General features: G+C 34.4%; 1 protein-coding gene across 4 annotated transcripts in view; it reads left to right on the forward strand.

Moving 5' to 3' along the window:
* The window catches only part of Kifap3 (kinesin associated protein 3), a 173758-nt gene that overhangs the window by 60376 nt on the left and 92729 nt on the right, over positions 1-20653 (forward strand). For all 4 annotated transcript variants that reach the window (XM_063253658.1, XM_063253661.1, XM_063253660.1 and 1 more), the window contains 2 exons: positions 11467-11645; positions 17649-17811. In XM_063253658.1, the coding sequence (XP_063109728.1) occupies positions 11467-11645; positions 17649-17811 (342 nt within the window). The remainder of the gene's footprint in view (positions 1-11466; positions 11646-17648; positions 17812-20653) is intronic.

Consider the following 20653-nt stretch of genomic DNA (forward strand, 5'->3'; position numbering starts at 1 on the left):
TCATAATATCCTTTGAAAAGAAAAATTTTTAATTTGATGAAGTATAACCTTAAGTGTTTTATGGATCATGGTTTTGGTGTTGTATCTAGGAAATCCTTTCCTAAGTGACAGTGATAATGATTTTCTCCTGTTTTGTTCTAGAGCTTTAGGATTTTCACTTAGGTCTACAATATATTTTAAGTTAATTTTTTTATATAGTGCGAGGATAGATAAAAATCTTCTGTTTTCTTTGCATATGAATATGTAACTATTCAAGCACTGTTTTTTAAAAACTATTGGTCATGTACTGAATTGGTTTATATCACTGTCACTGCAGAATTCACTCATCCACTTGTATAAATGACTAATTTTACACTTACCTTTTTCTGTCCCTTTTGTGTAGTTTGTTACTAGTAGCAATTTTTTGATTAGAGAAAGCTTTTGTGTAGTTTGTTACTAGTAGCAATTTTTTGATTAGAGAAAGCTTCTTATTGATTTTGATATTAAGTAGTTTTAGTACTTTAACTCCCCCAAATTATTTTAGCTGTTTTGTCTTTTTTATTTTGATAGCAGTTTTAGAATCAACTGTCTTTTGACTGAAAATTTTAAGTGTACTTCCTATTTACATGGATCTTTTAATTTCTTGTACCAATACTATGTTTTCTTCTGTCCACAGTTCTCTCATTTTTCATCCAGTTTATCTCTAATTCATACCTCCTATTCCTACAGAAAGCACACTTTTTAATAAAATGAACTTTTGATCACAGTTTAGCATTAATTTCATCTAATATAGTTTCATTCATTGATTTTCTCTACATTGATGCTTTTTTGTTTTATTGATTCTGATTTCATCTGGTTGTTTTTCTCCTTTAGCTTATTTGGGCTTTATTTTTGCTGAACTTTATTTTTATAAGGTGGAAGCTGAAGTCATTCACCCAAGACCTTTCTTCTATAACACAGATATCCAATGCTGCCAGTATTTTTTCCTCTAAACATTGATTTGATAGCATCCTACAGATTTTGATATGTCTTGTTTTCTTTTTCATTTAATTTGAAAGAGTTTATAATTTCCTTGACCTTCTAGTTACTAAGATATTATTTTGATTCCATATAATTGGACATTTTCCAGAGATCTTTTGCTATTGATATTCAATTTAATGCTATTATCATTAGAGAAAATACGTATTAACCAATTTTCTATTAGCTGGGACAAAATACATTAACAGAGGAGAGGTTTATTTTAGCTTATAGTTTTAGAGGATTCAGTCTGTTGTTGGCTGTCTCCCAGGAAGGAACAGCATAGTAAAAGGACGTGTTGGAGGAAAGTGGAAGGACATATAGGGTGGGGGGAAGAAGAGGGAGAGAAAATACAGAAGCACACCCTTCCTTCTTATGCCCCTAGTGACCTACCTGTTTAAACTAGGCTCCACCTCCTAATAGCACATTCAACTATGAACTCATTAATAGATTAATCCACTCCCATGACCCAATCACCTTCTTTTCAAAAGCTTGCCTCTGAATACATGAGACTTAAGGAGAATGGTTGAGATCTAAACCATCACAAAATTCATTACATGACTTCATTCCCAAATTTATTGAGATCTGTTTCATGATCTGTAATATGATCTTTAGTAAATGCTGCATGTGTAGTTGAATGTGTATTGTACGAGGTGAGATTTTCTATAAAGGTCAGTGAGAAACAATTGATGATGATTTTCTTTTGTGTTGATTTTTTTAACCTTTTCTCAATTAGTGCAAGAGTAACACTAAAATCTTTTGCTTGTAATAATGGATTTATCAGTTTCTCTAAGTTCTGTTTTTGTTCCATGTATTTTGAATCTGTCATGGAAACATAATGACAGGACTAAAATATATTCTGAATAACTTACTCCTTACTTTGATAAAATCGTCTTCATTATGCTTAATGTTTTTTTCTGAAATCTACTTTTTGATGATGATGATGATATAGCCATTGTAGATTTATTGTGACTAATGCTAGCAGGATATATATTTGTTTATTCTTTTATTTTTAATTTATATAGTTTTATATTAAGAGTTTTTTTTTTTTTTTTTTTTTACAAACAGAATACGGTTGGGTCATGATCTCTGTGTGTACCTTTTCCTCCAGTATATTCTCTTGTGGGTCAAAGATGTTTTAAAATTCCATCGTATCTCCATTGTTTACATGACTATAAGCCTTTTGTTATTGATTATTTTAAGACTTATATTAGTGGCTGGAGTGAATCCCAGCCATCCCAAGCACCAGGTAGACTTTAAGAACATCTCTTCCAGAGCTCAAGGACCCGCCCAGAGTCCACCACACTGGGCTGCACTTGGCAAGTTTCAGGCCTGCCCAGGACATGCCAGTGACCTTCTCCCAAACCGGGAAACTCAGTGGCGGCGGAAGTAAATTTGCGCTGCCCTGATCCCTGGGAGACTTTAAGAACATCTCTTCCAGAGCTCAAGGACCCATCCAGAGCCCAGGCACACTAGACTAGCCTTGGGAGGTTTTGTGGATGAACTATATTATACCCAGTGACCTTCTTCAATTACAGGATTTGAGAGTTGGTGAAGTGAGTTCCAGGGAATTGGTCTTCGTCCAGGGAGAGCTTCAACCCATCATCCACAGTAGTTAGGTGCCTGCCCAGCTACCTAAAACAATGAAGGTGGCATGGGATGGCCTGAGGGCCTAACTGGACCAGGCTCAGCAACTTCCATTCAGTCCCAGGAGCCTAGGGCATGGGAGACAGTTTCCAACACATCCAGGGGAAGCCTTGGAACAATACTTGAAACGCAGAAATATAGGAAAATGACAAAGCAAAAGACCAAAATGCAATCTCAAACCTCCAGCCATCCCAAGAAACTTTAGGAGCTATGTACATAGAAGAAAATACATGCCATACACCTGAAATATCTGAAATGATAGCAACTGAAATAAAGAAGCAACTCCAGGAAGCTTTAAAGGAATTCAAACTCGAAATAATCTCCCAGGTAAAAGAAGAAATGATAAAAGAAATGAAAGAGATGCTGGACATACCTAAAGAAGACACAGTTAAAAAATTGGATGAACTAAACAAAAAGGTAGAATCCCTCGATGAACAATACAAAAAATAAACAGAATACATAAAACAGATGCAAAGAGATATACAGGAAATCAAAAATTTCATTGAAAGTTGTAAAAACCACCTCAATGAAAGTGAAGATACAATTTCAGACCTCAAAGACAGGATTGCAGCCAGTAAACAGGAGAGACAAGATCTTTTAAAAATAACAAGGAATCAGGAAATAGCAATTCAACAGCTGCAAGATGATGCAAAGAAAAGCAACATACAATTGATAGGGATAAATGAAAAAGAAGGGGACAACATAAAAGATATCAAGAGGATATTTAGAGAAGTAATAGCTGAAAATTTCCCAGACATGAGAACGAAACTGACATCAGGATCAGTGAAGCACATAGAACTCCAACTAGTCATAACTAAAATAAAACTACACCCAGACATATAATAATCACCATCCCAGAAATCCAATATAAGAATAGAATATTAAAAGCTGTCAGAAAAGACAGATCACCTATAAAGGAAAAACCTATCAGAATCACAGCAGACTTCTCAGCACAAACAGTAAAGTCAAGAAGAGCATGGAGTGAAGTATTTCAGATCCTAAAGGAAAATAATTTCCAACCTAGTCTGATGTACCCTGCAAAACTGTCCTTCAAAATCGATGGAGAAATAAAATACTTCCATGACAAAGTACAGCTGAAGAACTTCATGATCACCAAGCCAATCCTGCAAAGAATACTGAAAGACAGTTTAGATACACTTAGGAAAAAACCACAAAGCACAGCAGACAGTTAAACAGAAGGGAAAGATAAAGATTCAACAGCAGAAAGATAATATGTCAATGATAAACCAACATATAACAGTTATAACCATTAATGGAAATGATCTCAATGCACCAATTAAAAGAAACAGACTGGCAGAATGGATCAAGAAACAACATTCAACCATATGCTGTCTACAAGAAACCCATCTAACCCAAAAGGATACTTGCAGACTGAAAGTCAAAAGATGAAATAATACTTCATGCAACAGGAACCCAAAAAAAGCGGGGGTAGCTATTCTGTTTGCAGACAATGTGAACTTCAAGCCAACGATGATCAGGAGAGATAAAGAAGGTCATTACATACCGGTTAGGGGAAAACTTCAAGAAGAAGAGATAACAATCTTAAATATATATGCACCAAATTCCTGAGCACCCAGTTATATAAAGCAAGTATTAACAGAAATGAAAAACCAAATTAGCAGTAATACAATTATAACAGGAGACCTTAACATACCATTGACCCCAAAGGACAGATCAACCAGACAAAATCAACAAAGATGTAAGAGAACTGAATCGCACCTGTGAACAAATGGACTTGAGAGATACATACAGTGTTCCACCCAACAACATCAGAATACACATTTTTCTCAGCAGTACATGGGACATTCTCTAAATTAGATCATATATTAGCCCACAGAACATATTTAAATAAATGCAAAAGAGTTGAAATTATCCCATGTGTGTTATCAGATAATAGCGCCATGAAATTAGAAATTAATGATAAAAGATACAACAAAAATCTCGCAAACACATGGAAATTGAATAACACACTCTTGAGTAATCAGTGGGTCACAGGGGAAATTAAAGAAGAAATTAAGCAGTACCTACAAGCAAACGAAAATACAATTGCAACTTACTGGAATCTGTGGGATGCAATGAAAGCTGTCCTCAGAGGGAAGTTTATTGCACTGAGTTCCCACATCAGGGAAACAGAACAAATACAAATAAATAACCTGATGCTACACCTTAAACATCTAGAAAAAGAAGAGCAAGTCAAACCCAAAGCCAAAAAGGGAGGAAATTATAAAAATCAGAGCAGAAATTAATGCAATAGGGACTAAGAAAACAATCCAAAGAATCAATGAATCAAAGAGTTGGTTCTTTGAAAAAATAATTGATAAGCCCCTAGCCAACCTTATTTAAAAAGGGGAAGAAAAAGCTCAAATTCATGCAATAAGGAATGAAAAAGGCAAAATTACTACAGACCCTGTAGAAATACTGAAGATTGTCAGCACCTATTTTGAAAACCTCTACTCTCATAGGTTTGATAGAAGAATAGATTCCTAGAAACATATGAAGTACCAAAGCTGGGTCAAGAATATGTAAACCTGCTGAATAACCCAATTTCTATCAATGAAATTGAAAATGTAATTAAGTCCGTACCTACAAAGAAGAGCCCAGGCCCAGACGGATTCACTGCAGAATTCTACAAGAAATACAAAGAAGACTTTCTGCCGACACTCCTCAAACTCTTCAATGAAATTGAAAGGGAAGCAATCCTTCCTAAATCATTCCTGGAAGCAAATATTACTCTAGTACCAAAACCTGAGAAAGACCCAACTAAAAAAAAGAACTACAGGCCAATCTCCCTAATGAACACAGATACAAAAATCCTCAATAAAGGGGCTGGGCATTAGCTCAGCGGCATAAGCACCTGCCTTGCAAGCAGGCGGTCGTGAGTTCAATCCCCAGTACCGAAAAAAAAAAGAAAAAAGAAAAATCCTCAATAAAATATTGACAAATAGGATGCAGCAAATCATCAACAATATTATACACCATGACCAAGTGGGATTCATCCCAGGAATGCAGGGATGGTTCAACATACGTAAATCAATAAATGTAATCCACCATATCAAGCCAAAAGTAAGAATCACATGATCATTTCTATAGATGCAGAAAAAGCTTTTGATAAGATCTAACATTCATTTATAATTACAGAAAATTGGAATAGATGGTCTTTACCTCAATATAATAAAGGCCATCTATGACAAACCAACAGCCAGTATCATACTAAATGGCCAAAAATTGAAGGCCTTTACCTTAAAATCAGGCATAAGACAAGGATGTCCCTTATCACCACTCCTGTTTAATACAGTACTGGAAATATTGGCCAGAGCAATTAGACAAGAGAGAGAAATAAAAGGGGTAAAGATAGGAAGAGAAGAAGTTAAATTATTATTTGCAGATGACATGATACTTTACATAGAAGACCCCCAAATCTTCGTTGAAAGACTCCTAGGTATAATAAATTCAGCAACATAGCTGGATACAAAATACTCAAAAATCAATAGCATTTCTACACACTAACAACAAGATCGCAGAGAGAAAAATAAGCCACACCCTTCACACTAGTAAACAACAAAAAAAAAGAATTAAGAATTACTCTCACAAAAGAAGTGAAAGACCTATACAAGGAAAATTATAAAACACTGAAAAAAGAAATTGAAGAAGATCTCAGAAAGTGGAAAGATAGCCCTTGCTCATGGATAGGAAGAATAAATATTGTGAAAATGGCCGTTCTCCCGAAAACTGCTATACAGGTTCAATGCAATCCCAATAAAAATACCACCAACATACCTTATGGATCTAGAGAAATCACTCCTCAAATTCATCTGGAACCAGAAGAGACCTAGAGTAGCAAAGACTGTTCTAAGCAGCAAACTTTGCAAGCCAGGAGGCATCACAATCCCTGACTTCAAGTTATACTATAAAGCAACTGTAGTAAAATCAACATGGTACTGGAATAAAAACAGAGCCAAAGATCAATGGAATAGATTAGAAGATACAACCACAACTACAAACACACTCAACCACCTTATTTTTGATAAAGGGGCCAAACATGTTCAGTGGAAAAAAGACAGCATCTTTAATAAATTGTGTTGGAAAACCTGGCTCGTCACATGCCGAAAACTAAAGCTAGACCCATGCCTGTCACCATGTACTAAATTAAAATCTAAATGGATCAAAGATCTGAATATTAAAACAAACACTAAATCTATTGGAAGACAAACTGGATAAAACCCTTGAAGACGTAGGGGTAGGTAGAAATTCCTGAACAGGAATCAAACCGCACGGGAAATACTTCCCAGAATCAATAACTGTGATCGCATCTTATTAAAAAGTTTCTGCATGTCAAAAGAAATCTCCAGCATAGTGAAAAGAAGACGCACAAACTGGGAAAAAAATGTTAGTGAGCTGATCCTCAAACAAAGGACTTCTGTCTAAAACATATAAAGAATTTTAAAAAATCAGACTCCCCAAATTCAAAGATCCAATCCAAAATTGGGCATCTGAGATGAATACACAATTCTCAGATGAAGAAATACAAATGGCAAATAAATACTTGAAAAAATGTTCATCATCATTGGTCATTAGAGAAATGCAAATTAAAACCACATTGAGATTCCGTCTCACTCCTGAAAGAATGACCAGGATCAAGAAAACCAACAACAAATGCTGGAGAGGCTGAGGGGAAAAAGGAACTCTCCTACACTGTTGGAGGTCAGTCTGGAGATTTCTCAGGAAGCTGGGATTGGAAGTCCAATTTGTTCCAGCTATTCTATATTCTCAGAAAAACTGAAAACATCATACCACAGTGATATATGTGCACCCATGTTTATAGCTGCACAGTTTGTAATAGCCAGATCTTGGAAACAACCTAAGTGTCCATCAACTGAGGAATGGATACAATGGAGTACTACTCAGCTATAAAGAATGATGATCACATTGAGATATTTATTTAAAAATGTGTGCAGCTTGAGACCATACTCATAAGTGAAATGATAAGAATCCATAAAAGTATGCGGTAAACATTATTCCCCATTATATTGCTTTGAAGCCTTATAATGTTTTCATTAATTGGAATGGTTCTATTCTGGGTTGTTTGATTTTATTGTCTGTGATGATATGAACAGTTATTTTGAAGAAAACAAAACAATATAATAGCTAGTGCTGATATAGTATCATATTAGTTTGAAGTCCCATGAAGCTTTTGTTTTTCTGTCTCCATTGGTTTATCATGTTGTGTCTTACTGGATTTTATTATATGTGATAGTATAAACAAAGTTTTTTATAGACAAGGAGATAATATAGAAACTATTGTTCATTTTCTGTTAGTTGGTTCTAAATACCCTGTAATACTTTCATTCTCTTGAATGGTTTTACACTGTCATGTTGTGTTTGATGCTATAATGTACGAAGTTATACTCAAATATTTCAAGGAAAAAGACACTATGATAGCTACTGTTATGTCGGGTTATCTTCTGGTGAAACACTATGTTGCTTAAATTGTTCTGTTCTGATTTGTGTTATTATGTTGTTATGTCCCCTTTTATCTTAATCTTCTTTCTTTTAAGTTTTTTAATAAAAAAGACATATCTTTAAACATAACATGTCTACCTTCAAGTATACATCTTTAACTTACATAAATTAAGTCTATTATGAAATTATTTTATCACATTTAATGTCAGTGTTAGAATTACTTTTCTCTCCCTGCTTTTATGTTGTTTATGAATATTTGTTATAAACCTTAAGATGTTATTTCTGTATAAGCAGCTAATTTTATTTTAAAGATATTTAAATCATAATAAAGTAATCTTTGTATTAATGTGTGTAGTAACCATTTACGCTGTCTTACTGCTTTATGTAGATGCATATTTTTCCTGATATTTTTTTCTTTAAAAATTTCTTATAGCACAAATGTACTGGTGATGTTCCTTTGTCTTTTATACATTTGAAATAGCCTTCATTGTTTTTTGAAATATTTTCATCAGATGTTGAATTCTAGAGTAAAAACTTCTGAGTTTTGAAGATACTATCCTCACTTACTGTCTTGCTCACATTGTTTTTGATGAGAAGTCTTTATCAACTCTTCCTTTGCATATAAGTTTTTCTCTGGTTGTTGTAAGATTGTCATTTGTTTCAAGTAGTTTCATTATGCTGTGCCTTTGTTTAATTTTCTTCTTATTTCTCACTCTTGCAGTTCAGTGAGCCTATTGGAACTCTTAGTTTATGGTTTTCATTACATTTGGAAGTTTTTGTGTTACATTTTCAGTTACTATAATTGTACTTACATGTAAGGGACACTTAAATTTATTCCACATTTCTCTCATGTCTCACATTTTTGTTATTATTTTTCCTATGTTATTATTTTTGGATAGTTTATGATTATTTTTTCAGTCTTTTCTTCCATTTTTAAACTGCTAGTAATAGCATCTAGTATATAATTTCAAGCATTTTAGTTCCTATTGTTAAGAAGTATGAATACTTTTTGTTTCCTATTTCTTAACCTAACTTCTAGAAGATGTGGAAAATTTATACAACCTTGAATGTTTCCATCTTATGGATTTAACCTTTGTATCTGTTCTAGGACAGTTTCAGGGGTTGATTCCCCCCGCCCCCCATTTATAGGTTGTATTTTCCTGTTTCTTTGTATTATTGATAATTGTCCTAGTATCTTTCTCATTGCTGGGACAAAATACCCGGCACCCACATGATTAAAGCAGTAAAGGTTTGTTTTGGCTCATAATTTGTAGAAGTTTTGCTCTATAATCTGCTTGTTCCAAGGCAAGACAACATGACAGAAAGGCATAGCAGAAGAGACACAGTTCATTGCCTGACGCAGAAGATGGAGGGATCAAGGGGGAGGAAGATACAGCCTTTCAGGCCATGTCTTAGTGACCCACCTCCTCCAATCAAGTTTCTTCTCCCAAATCACATTTAACTATAAACTCATAACTGCAGTAATCCACTCATGAGTATCATGTCCCATGATCCAGTTACCTCCCACGTACCCTGCCTATGAGCATGAGACATCTAGATATAAACCATAATAATAATCTTTGATTGACAGTAGGAAATTTACATTTTTGAATGTTGTATATTTTTTACTCATATATATATTCTTGAGCTTTGTTTTGGAACACTGTTGAATTGTGTAGAAACAATTTCATCCCTTTACATTTTGAGCTATTAATTGGTTAGTCTAAACATAAGCAGAATCTCATCTATAGCTAATTTTTCTCCACTATTGATAGAAATTCTGAGAACCCTACCCCACAAATAATGAGATTTGAAGTATATGTAATACAAAGAGGCATTATTTCCAGCTTTGTCAAGACCATACTTTTTTCTTTTTCTTTTTTTTTTTTTTTTTTGCATGTGTCCATAATCTTAGGTTGAGGTAGTTCATAAGAATACATTAAGTGGGGCTGGAGATTTAGCTCAGCGGCATAAGCGCCTGCCTTGCAAGCAGGCAGTCGTGAGTTTGATCCCTGGTACCGATAAAAAGGAAAAAGACAAAAAAAAAAAAAAAAAGAATACATTAAGTGAGAGGCTGGGGATTTAGCTCAGCGGCTTGCAAGCAGGCAGTCGTGAGTTTAACCCCTGGTACCGATAAAAAAAAAACGAAAAAGACAAAAAAAAATATTTAAAAAAAAAAAAGAATACATTAAGTGCTGTACAAAAATAGTAAGTACAGATGTGAGGTCGTGAGTTCGATCCCTGATACACCCCCCCAAAAAATAGTAATTAATATTAAGGTATTAAGAGAGCAAAAAGACTATGCACCAAAAATCTACATAGTTCTGCATAGAATAACAGAAACCTTTCATATATACTTTTGTTTTGTTTTTGTTTCTGTCTTTGTAAGACAGGATCTCACTATGCAGTTCAGGCTGTCATTGAGCTCACTTTGTAGCCCAGGCTGGTCTTGAACTTGCAAAGATCCTCCTGCCTCAGCCTCCAAATATTGTGCACCACCACACCTCCAGCATTTTTTTTTTTTTTTTTTTTTTTTTTTTTTTTTTTGGTACTGGGGATCAAACTCACAACCTCCCATTTAGAAGGCAGGCGCTTATGCAGCTGAGCTAAATCACTGGTGTATATTTGTGTGAGTATATAGATATATAAATGTTACACATATAAAATGTACATATACACACATATGTATATTTTTAAAAACCTTTTTAATGTAACTCTGAAGCTCCTTATCAATCAAGGTGAAAGAGAAAATATTGATTGTTAATTTTCATTCTTAGAAGGGGATAATGACATTATTCTATATAGTACTAATAGAGATTAAACTTTTTTAATATAACAATTGTATTGCTGAATTTCAAATGACCTTTCTTATAGTGACTAACAGAAAATCAGTTTATGAAAGATAGATTTTTTTATCCTCAAATGTGCTATGTATTTTAAATTATAGCTCTTTCAAACAACAGTCTAGTTTTTGAAGTTTTGTGGTATTTCTATGTGCATAAAATCATTTTCCTTTCTTCTGTCATTTGCTGACTTGTATCCTGCTGTTTGATTACCATGAAGCGCTAAGATGCAGGAGAGTTGCAATCATTTTAGTTACCGTGTCCTTATCTCAAAAGAAAAAAAAATATATGTATATATGTTTTGTTTTATGTAACATATAGTTATGTATCATTTAATATTAATGTTTTCTAATTAATTACTAAATAATTGTTTTTCAAAATCATATACCATCTTTTTAAAACTACTTCTTAACAGAAGTCCTGATACATAAGAAGTAATTTTATAAATTATTGACTCAGTATGCCAGTCGTGTAACTCTTCCCTGTTTTACTTTTCCAGTTGCTCTTTATTTGCTTCTGAATCTGGCTGAAGATACTCGTACAGAACTGAAGATGAGGAATAAGAATATAGTTCATATGTTGGTGAAAGCTCTTGATCGGGACAATTTTGAGCTGCTTATTCTAGTTGTAACATTCTTAAAGAAACTCAGCATTTTTATGGAGAATAAAAACGATATGGTAATTTATAAAGCTCCTTCATGAAACAATTTATGTTAGCCATTTTTTATTAGAATATCTTAATTTAAAAAATAAACATTTTGTACTCATACAATAATTCTGAAGATTTTATAATAGCAATAACTCACTGAAATGGCTTCACTAGGGAATATATTCCACATTAGTTAATATTCAGGTAATTGAAACTTTCTGGATAAAAATGCTTCTAAAATATCATTTATAATTGATCTTGCCATCTTATATAATATATAGAAAGTAGTTTAATCTTAAAATTACACTTCCGAGTCATCTGACCCCATTACTTTTCTCTAGTTTGCTACCTTCGTTTCCAATATTAATGTATGAAATTACAGTTTATTCCAGTCTTGTCACCTGTCACTCCAATTGGTAGCATAGCCTTTTGATTCTACTGCTTAAATATCTCTGGAAACTATCCCTTCTTTCCATTCTTAGTGCCATTTCATTATCTCATGCACTCTGTATTCATATTTCTTCATTCCTTGTTTGAACTATTACATTAGCCTCCTATTTGCTATTCTGTTGATATAATGGCTTTTGAGAAATACAGGTTGGGCATAGAATGTTTCTCCTGTATAGAATATACATGATACACAAATATATGAAGATAGAATGTGAGGCCTTTTAGGGGAGTGGTTATTTTGGTGATGTAGGCTATTGAACCACAGGGATCTCATGCATGCTGGTAAGCACTCTACCACTGAGTACATCCCCAGCTCTAAAGGTAAAAGAAATATTCTTATCTGTTTTACTCCCACATCACTAAAGCATCTCTGTTAGTCCAGTAGCACACTAAATAGATCATATAAGAACCATACTGTGTTTTCAAATATCAGTTTTTTGTAATTTTACCTATTATAAGCAGCACTTTAGTACACATATTTGAGTATATATTTTTGAGCATACATCTGAATATTTTCTTAGAGTAACCCTAGAATTTATATATGGGCTTTAACTATCAATGACTCTTTTTAGAACTATATGTATTACCTGTGTGTGACTGTGTATTGATATAAGTGATCTCATTTTCAGGTGAACTAATAGTCAAATATAAAGTTCTTACAGCTATTATTTTTCTTGTTTTAAGTCAAATGAATTAGGAAGTAACTAATGCTGTATTGAATATCTTATCAGATTTGTAAGTGCTTAAATTCTGATTCTTCAGTATCAAAAATTTTATTTTACCTCACTATATTCAACATGTAATTTTCATCATTAGTATTTATATTGAGCATGTCTTAAATTGTTTTTAGGTTGAATGTACAAAGAGATTAAAAACATTTTTGATTTTCTTTGACCTTATATCTAATAATTATGTCAAGATGATAAATAGATTCCTAAGCAGTTACCATGTTGCTAAGTAATTGCTTTTCTTTGTATAAAAGTTGAACTATATGTGCTTCTGTTTATGTAATTGATTAATTTCACTTTTAGTTGTTTCTCAAAATTCAAATTTATTTGCCATCAATATGTAACTACCAGGCACAGTTTTGTGTTAAAGTAATGCACTGAACTTATTTGTTCTTTCTGTCAAAAACTCAATTATTATTAAAATTATTTTCTATATGAGTTTGGAAGATATAAATCATTTTATCAAAGCATTTTTCTTGAGGAAAAACTGAAGATTATTCATCCAAATTAATGAGATATATTTGATTACCTAAATTTTAACACATTGTTAGCAAGATTAACAATTTTTTCTTAAATGTTAACTTCTAGAAACAGTGAAAAGGAATGGTACATTTAAAGATTAAAGTCAACTTGCTGAGGATTGCTAAACTGTCACTTTATATAAAATACTTAATAAAGATACTAATTATAAATTAACGGTAAATTCTATTTTGTAGAATTAGAGGAAAAATTATTGTACATTGCAAGAATTACTAAATTTTGCTATTGAGGTTGAATTTTTCTTTTTAATCAGCCAAAAAGATAGGTCTAGTAGGTTCTGTTAAATACAAGTCCAGTGTTGATTGACTAATGATACACACTTCACATTTTGTACTGAGTAGTAGGAACATAAATAACAAACTCTTCAAGTTATTTTATTACTAAGTTTTTCTCTAACGAAGTGTTTACATATGCTATGGCTTTTTCAAAAGAAAATTATTACTTAATATAATTAGCAGCTAAAGCCTGTGGCTATTTTATTTTATTTATTTTTTTAAGGCAGGGAGCTGACCGTTCTATTTGTGAGGTTGTATTATTTATTTAATGAAAGTGTTCTTTGTGCTGTTAATGTGAACTAATACTGACCTTGTTTTTAGGGTAAAATACCTAGAAATATCTTTCAATTAGTGGCTTAAAATGAATCATATCTCATATTTATATAATGTGATTATATTCACATAGTAAATTATTGTAATATACAAAAAAATAAGTCATGAGAACATTACTTAAGAGAACAGGGACTGGGCATGTGGCTCAGTGGTAGAGTTCTTGTCCTTCTTGCATAAGGCCCCGAATTTGATCCCCAGCACCAAAAAAAGAAAAAAAAAGGAAGAAAAGGATATGTGTTGTGTGGTTTGCTTATTGTCTTACTAATAACTTTTAAGACTTTTTCTACATTTTTATCAGTTTTATGCTTCGCAAGTATTTGTTTTCCTTTTCCAGGGCTTGTCTTTTCATTCTCTTTGTCTTACAAAGAGCACAGTTTTTAATTTTTAAATCTAGGACATAAAAGTCTTTTAATGGACCTTTTTTTTTTTTTTTTGGTGACATTTTAGAAATCTTTATTGGAAGCTCACAACCATTTCTTCCTATGTTTTCTTCACAAGGTTTTTTAGGGCTTTCTTGTCGTTGTTTTAGTCTGTGATCCTTACATTTTAAGTGAAGTTTGTATATGTTCCAAGATGTAGACCGAGATTTGTGGTCTTGAGTAGGGATGTCCATTTCAATCCAGTTCCAGCACTTTTTATTAAAAGACTTCTTTCACCATGAATTGCCTTTGCATCTTGTTGAAATTGCCTTTGTACTTTTGTCAAAAATCAGTTGTCCATATATATATGGTTTATGGCTAGACGTACCTTTATTCACCTATGAGTTTTTCTTTCAACAAGATCCTTTTCTCTTGATTACTGGAATTGTATAGTTTTGATGTCGGACAGTATAAAGCCTCCAGTATTAGTCTTTCTCAAAATTAGTGTGGATACTTCTTTACCTCTCCATTTACATTTAGAACTAGCTTATAAGTTTTTGTGTTTGTTTTTTAGAAGTCTTTGGAGATTGCTTTGTACTCTTAATGAAGAGCTCTAAGGTTAGGCTACCACGTAATCGTAAAATGTTCATAGAAGTCTGGGGGAAAATTAGAGGTTGGTTTTGTCACCTGGCATTTTTAAAAAACTTAGATTCATTCTTCAATATGCAATTCAAAGAAAAAGGAAAGCAAGAGCTAAACTGTTAATCTTATCATTATGACGTCAGTGAAAGAATACAATAAAGATATGAAGTATGTTTTAGAACCCTAATGAAACAAATAAAGCAAGATTATTCAGATACCCTTTTGTTATGATCCAACTACTATAAACTTATGAAATGTATTGAAAATATGGTATGTGTTTTAATTTTTAAAACTTACTACATTACAGCAAAATACACATTGCCATTAATCTGCTTCAAAATGCTCCCTGTTCCCCCGTGCCTCTTACCGCTTTCTAAAGTTGCTCTGAAAGTCCTCTTTTGTGTCCTTCCTGAGATAATATAAAATACACAACGAATGCTGCTGCTGAATAGATCCGATGGAAAAGCAGACTCTTAAAAACGTTATCATGCATCCTCCTCCACTGTATCACCATGGTAGCCTCATAAGATTTTCTGTTCTTCACGAATGAGAAAATTCTGAATCAATTCAGCATGTTGAGGCAGCCCTGACACCACAACTAAAAGCACAGAACACTTCCAGAACTGCTCAATAAGGTGGCAAGAATGATGGGATAAGCATATTTGAAATAAGGGGAAGTATTTTGAAGGGGGTTAATGCAAAGCATTTAATTTTTTTTTTTTTTTTTTTTTTTTTTTTTTTTTTTTTTTTGCTGGTCTTGAACTCAAAATGATCCTCCTGTCTCAGCCTTCTGAGTGTTGGGATTACAGGTGTGAGCTACTACGCCCAGCAAACATTTAAATTTAAACATTCCCCATAGTTTTGAATTACATATCATACGTAGAATTTCCCTTTATTTAGCATTTGTTTATAACTGAAAAACATAAGGGGATGTTTCGTTTTGTTTATTCTATTGTATTTTGTTTTGGAGATACTGAGGCTTGAACCCCAACCCTTTTTATTTTGAGACATCATCTTGCTCAGTTGCCTAGGATAGGCTCAGACTTACAATATTGCTTAGTGTCTTAGAGTGTTGAGATTACAGGCATGGGTCACCATACTTTTTTTTTTTTTTGATTGCTATCATAAAAAATTTGAATGTAGGGCTTCCATTACTAAATTAATAATTGATAGTATCTTCTGTAATTTGTTATTATAACACACTGCCTCTTCATGCAGTTTTATATCTTTAAAAGCAGAGGGTAGAGACCAGCAAACATTTCTTTAATGGCCAAATAGTCAATATTTTAGGTTTTCCAGGTGATACAGCCTTTACCACACAGCTACTTAACTCTGCTATAATAACATGAAAGCAGCTATTGTGCGTTAACATGGCTCTGTTGTGTTACAACTTTATGGAAAATTTAATTTCACACAATTTTCATGTGTCATGATATATCACTCTTCCTTGCTGTTTCAACCATCAGTGGTAGTTACCTTGCTAGGCAGCTTCCCTAGCTGCCACATAAAGACGCTAGATTGATCACCAGTGTTGCCCCCCCCCCCAAAAAAAAAAACAACATGAAAGCCAAAAGTCATTCTTAATTCATGGGCTTTGTGAAAACAGGTGGCCGACCACATCAGGCCCGCTAGCTATGGTCTGCTCGTCCCTGTTCAAAAGTGTGGACAGTCACTTGTTGCCCGGCTTCTCTCCAGAACATTGCGTCATTTCCACTTAGCCACTGCGTAGCACTGCACATTAAACGTGACAAAGGTTTAAATAATTTTTCCTTTAGTGACCTAAGCTTGTTTTTTCCATTTACCAGTGTTAGTCTTAATTAGGTCTTCTAATGAGGTTGGCCCTTAGCTAGTATCTAGGAACTTGGATTTCAGGGTTGTTCAGGCTTAGGAGTGTATCATCCCTTGGATTTAAAATTAAGGACTCTCTGCTACCTATAAGATGATACTAACCTCTTACCAGAACACTTCACCTTCAATATAAGGTCTATCTTTTAAATTATCTTCAAATCTTCAGCATATTCTTTACCCTGTGATCATTCCAGAGCACCAGGGGTCTTATTCCTAAATGCCCATCTACTGTCTGCTTCTTCAAACCTGTATTACCTCTACCATTCATTCATTCATTCATTCATTCATTTATTTTTGTGCTGGGAATCGAATTTGGGACCTTGCATTTACAGGCAGGCATTGTGCTGCTGAGCCATATCCCTGGCCCTACCTCTGCAATTCTTAATCAAAATACAGTGTCTTCCTCTTTGTTGACACTGTTCATAATAGCCTTTTCTTCTAGATAGATTAGTAGCTTGTTCCATATTGCTTCCAAAGTACTTTGTGTATTCAGTTTTTATCATCTTTCCATTATTTTATTTGTCCACTTTTTAGACAGAAATCCTTGAAACCAGTTTGAGATGTTCTATCTAGGCCTGTTATATTGTGGATAGTGTTCAATAATCAGTATTTTCAAGGATCAGATGTGATTTGTCTTCCAGTTGATATAATCAAATGAGTGAAGGAAGAGACAATTTACAATTAGGTTGTTGCAAATGTTTTCTCCTCAAAAGTATGGTTTCAGGAAAATTTATAGATTGAAATGGGATGAACACAATTATCTTTAAAATATACATTGGTGTAAAAACAAACAATGATTTTCAGTCTTTGCTGTATTTTATAATAAAAACCTCACTGCATTTTTTAATTTTATATAGGTGGAAATGGATATTGTTGAAAAACTGGTAAAACTGGTACCATGCGAGCATGAAGATTTGTTAAATATCACTCTCCGGCTTTTGCTAAACCTGTCCTTTGACACAGGACTGAGGAATAAGATGGTACAAGTGGGACTTCTTCCAAAACTCACGGCACTCCTAGGTATGCTTTTTAAAAGTTAATGATAATGTTTCTTGGACTCTCCAACAGCACTAGAAAATTGAGTACTATGTTAAAAAGCTTTCCAAACAATAAATTCTGTATGTTTTCCTCAATTGGAAATAGAATAAAACAGTAAGCAGCATAAACGAAAAATGACGTGTGCCAGAATTTCTGAGCTATAGTAGAATGAAATGGACTAGGAGTGTTTAAACCTCTCTCCTCCTTAGCCCTTCCTGAACCATAATGAAAGTACAAGTACTACCAGGGAGGCCAGAAGAAAATATATTTTCTCTTCATTATTTCTTGAAAAAGCAAATATCACTAGAAATTGTATATTCAGCCATATTTTAGAAATACTGTTTACCAACACAAATATATGGAAACTTTTCATCATTAAATAAAAAGGGCTACTGTATTATTATTGTGTACCATGAGTTAAAAAAATACTGTATTAGAGAAGTCACACATTTTGAATAGAGAACATAAAAGTTATTTTGATTTTACTTTAAAAAGATATCCAGACCAATGATGAGTTCAGGAACTAATGCTTCTGTGCTTTCAACTTAATAATTAGATTTTTTAGTAGAGCATCAGACAGTCTATCCAAAGTCTATCTTCCATGGCTCCTGCCAGCCCCCAGCTTTATACTTGGCTGTACAGAAGCACTTGTGATTCCCTGTGCTAGCTTTTTTATGCCCGACTACTTGTCTCCCTGCTTTTCCTCTCTATCTGCAATGCCATTGCCCCTTTTTAACAAGAAAATAATCTGATTGATTATGTTTCAGGATTGCAGTTCTGGTTTTTTTTTTTTTTCAGCTTTTTCCTTATATTCAAATAGTACACTGGAACGTTACGCATTTTAGAAGTTACGCATTTGTTTTCTGGGACATGTCACAATGTTTCCTTATTCCTTTAGGGGAGTTGGGAGATCATGGTCACTGGGCAAGCACCTTTATCAGTGAGCTACATCCCCAGCCATCTCTTCTGTTTCTAAAGGGCAGATTCTTTTTTTGCAGGAGTTTTTTGTTTGTTATTTTGTTTTTTATTTTGAATTTTGTAGTGTTTCTTTTCTTTCCTTCAGCACTTTGAAAAATCTTATGGCGTGATACTTTCTTCTTGATCTATTTTGCTATTGATACCTTGTGGTAGAATTTATTTATCTATTTTGCTATTGATACCTTGTGATAGCTTCTACCACAAGGTATCAATAGCAAAATAGATCAAGAAGAAAGTATCACACCATAAGATTTTTATCTCATACTGTTCAACTCAAGAATTTGTTTGCTTTTTAAACTACTTAAGTTTCTGTAAGTTTCTTTGTTAAAGATCTGTATTGTTTCTCTGCACTTTATTTCCTTATGTTTTCCTGAAACATTTTAAATTCTGTATTTGAGAGTTCATATATTGGTTGCTTGGTTTCTGCATCTCTTTTTTCCCCTTGTGAGGAGTTCAACGGACTCTGAGAATTGTGATGTCTGTTGGCATTCCTGACACATGCATATTCATAGATTAGGTATCAAATTTGGGTAATCTGCGTTTTGAGTATATATGTGTCTGTCATTCTGGTACTTCTAAGCAGACTGCTTTTCCCTGGGTCTGTGGTCTCTGGTGCTGTTTCACCCCTAGATGGCACCCTAAGTCCAAGTTTACCATAATTCCTCCGTTGATATGTTGTCACTATTTCTGCTGTAGGGGAAGCCCATGCCCACCTTTATATCAAATCTGAAATTGATGTATTGTTCAGAGTGCGCAGGGAGAGTGCCTAAAAAGGTTAGTTCATCCCTGCAACTATGTCCAAAGTCAGCCTATGACCAAAGTCAACCCAAATGCTTCTCCCATGGTCACTGCCCTGTGTGAGTGACTGACAGTGGCAGGATTCTGTGTGGCACTTGCAATGAACAGCTGTAAATTCTTAAGCAACAACTTGGTGCCCCTCTCCCTCCTCTTTCCCCCAGTGGCCAGTGATTCTTTGTGCCGTGATGGCTGGTTTGGGGGAAAGATGAGATGACCAGTCTTCTGCACAAATACTACAAGGCTAGATTGCATTCAGAGCCCACAGCCTGCTGAGAGCAGTGCAGCACGGAGGCAGGATAAAGGCCACGCTGCTATGGCCTGCCTGCTGCACAGGTACATGTAAGGCCTGAGACGGCTGTAAACAGTTGCAGTGGATGACGGCTGGAACACAGTTCTCTTCAGCTCAAGCGCTGGGTCTCCACTTGTTACAGGAGGAGGTCCAGAGGCTTTCTGTTTGTTGGCCCTGTTCTAGGGGTAGGGGCCTTGTGATCCACTAGTGAATTTCATTGGCTGAGCACTGAACTCAAAGTAAAGACCTGTGCTTTCCCTATCCTGTTGTCCAGCAAAGGGAGTCTTTTGCCAGGCTGTGCTGTACAAGGTTGGGAAAAGCATGGTAGGAGCAGTTCCCTGGCCCCATGCTAGCAACACTTAGATGCTACATCCAAGGACACTGCTCTGGAGCCTAGGACCAGAGTGCTTTGCCCAATACTGAGTTTCCCTCTGGTCATCCTGTTACTGAGTTCCAAGTCTGAGGCTGACACTTAATTCTTCCTTCTCTCCAAGCAGGAGGAGTGTGTCTGTAAATGCTGTGATGGTTGTGGTTGGGGCAGTTGTGATGTGGACACCTCCTTCCTTCTTGCTTTCTTCAGTGCTTTTTTTCTAATTTTGCTACAACCAAGTATTGTGATCTCTTACCTGGGTTCTTCAGCTCTTACGAAGGTAATTTCAATTCAAACGGATATTTTTCTGAGGAGACAGTCACTGGGCAGCCTTACTCTGCTTCCATCGTGCTCTACTTGCCCAGTCTTGTATAATACAGTTAATCCCA

The sequence above is a fragment of the Cavia porcellus genome, unplaced genomic scaffold, assembly GCF_034190915.1.
Source record: "Cavia porcellus strain 051 isolate PalLab524CR breed Dunkin Hartley unplaced genomic scaffold, mCavPor4.1 scaffold_7, whole genome shotgun sequence".
Taxonomy (NCBI): Eukaryota; Metazoa; Chordata; class Mammalia; order Rodentia; family Caviidae; genus Cavia; species Cavia porcellus.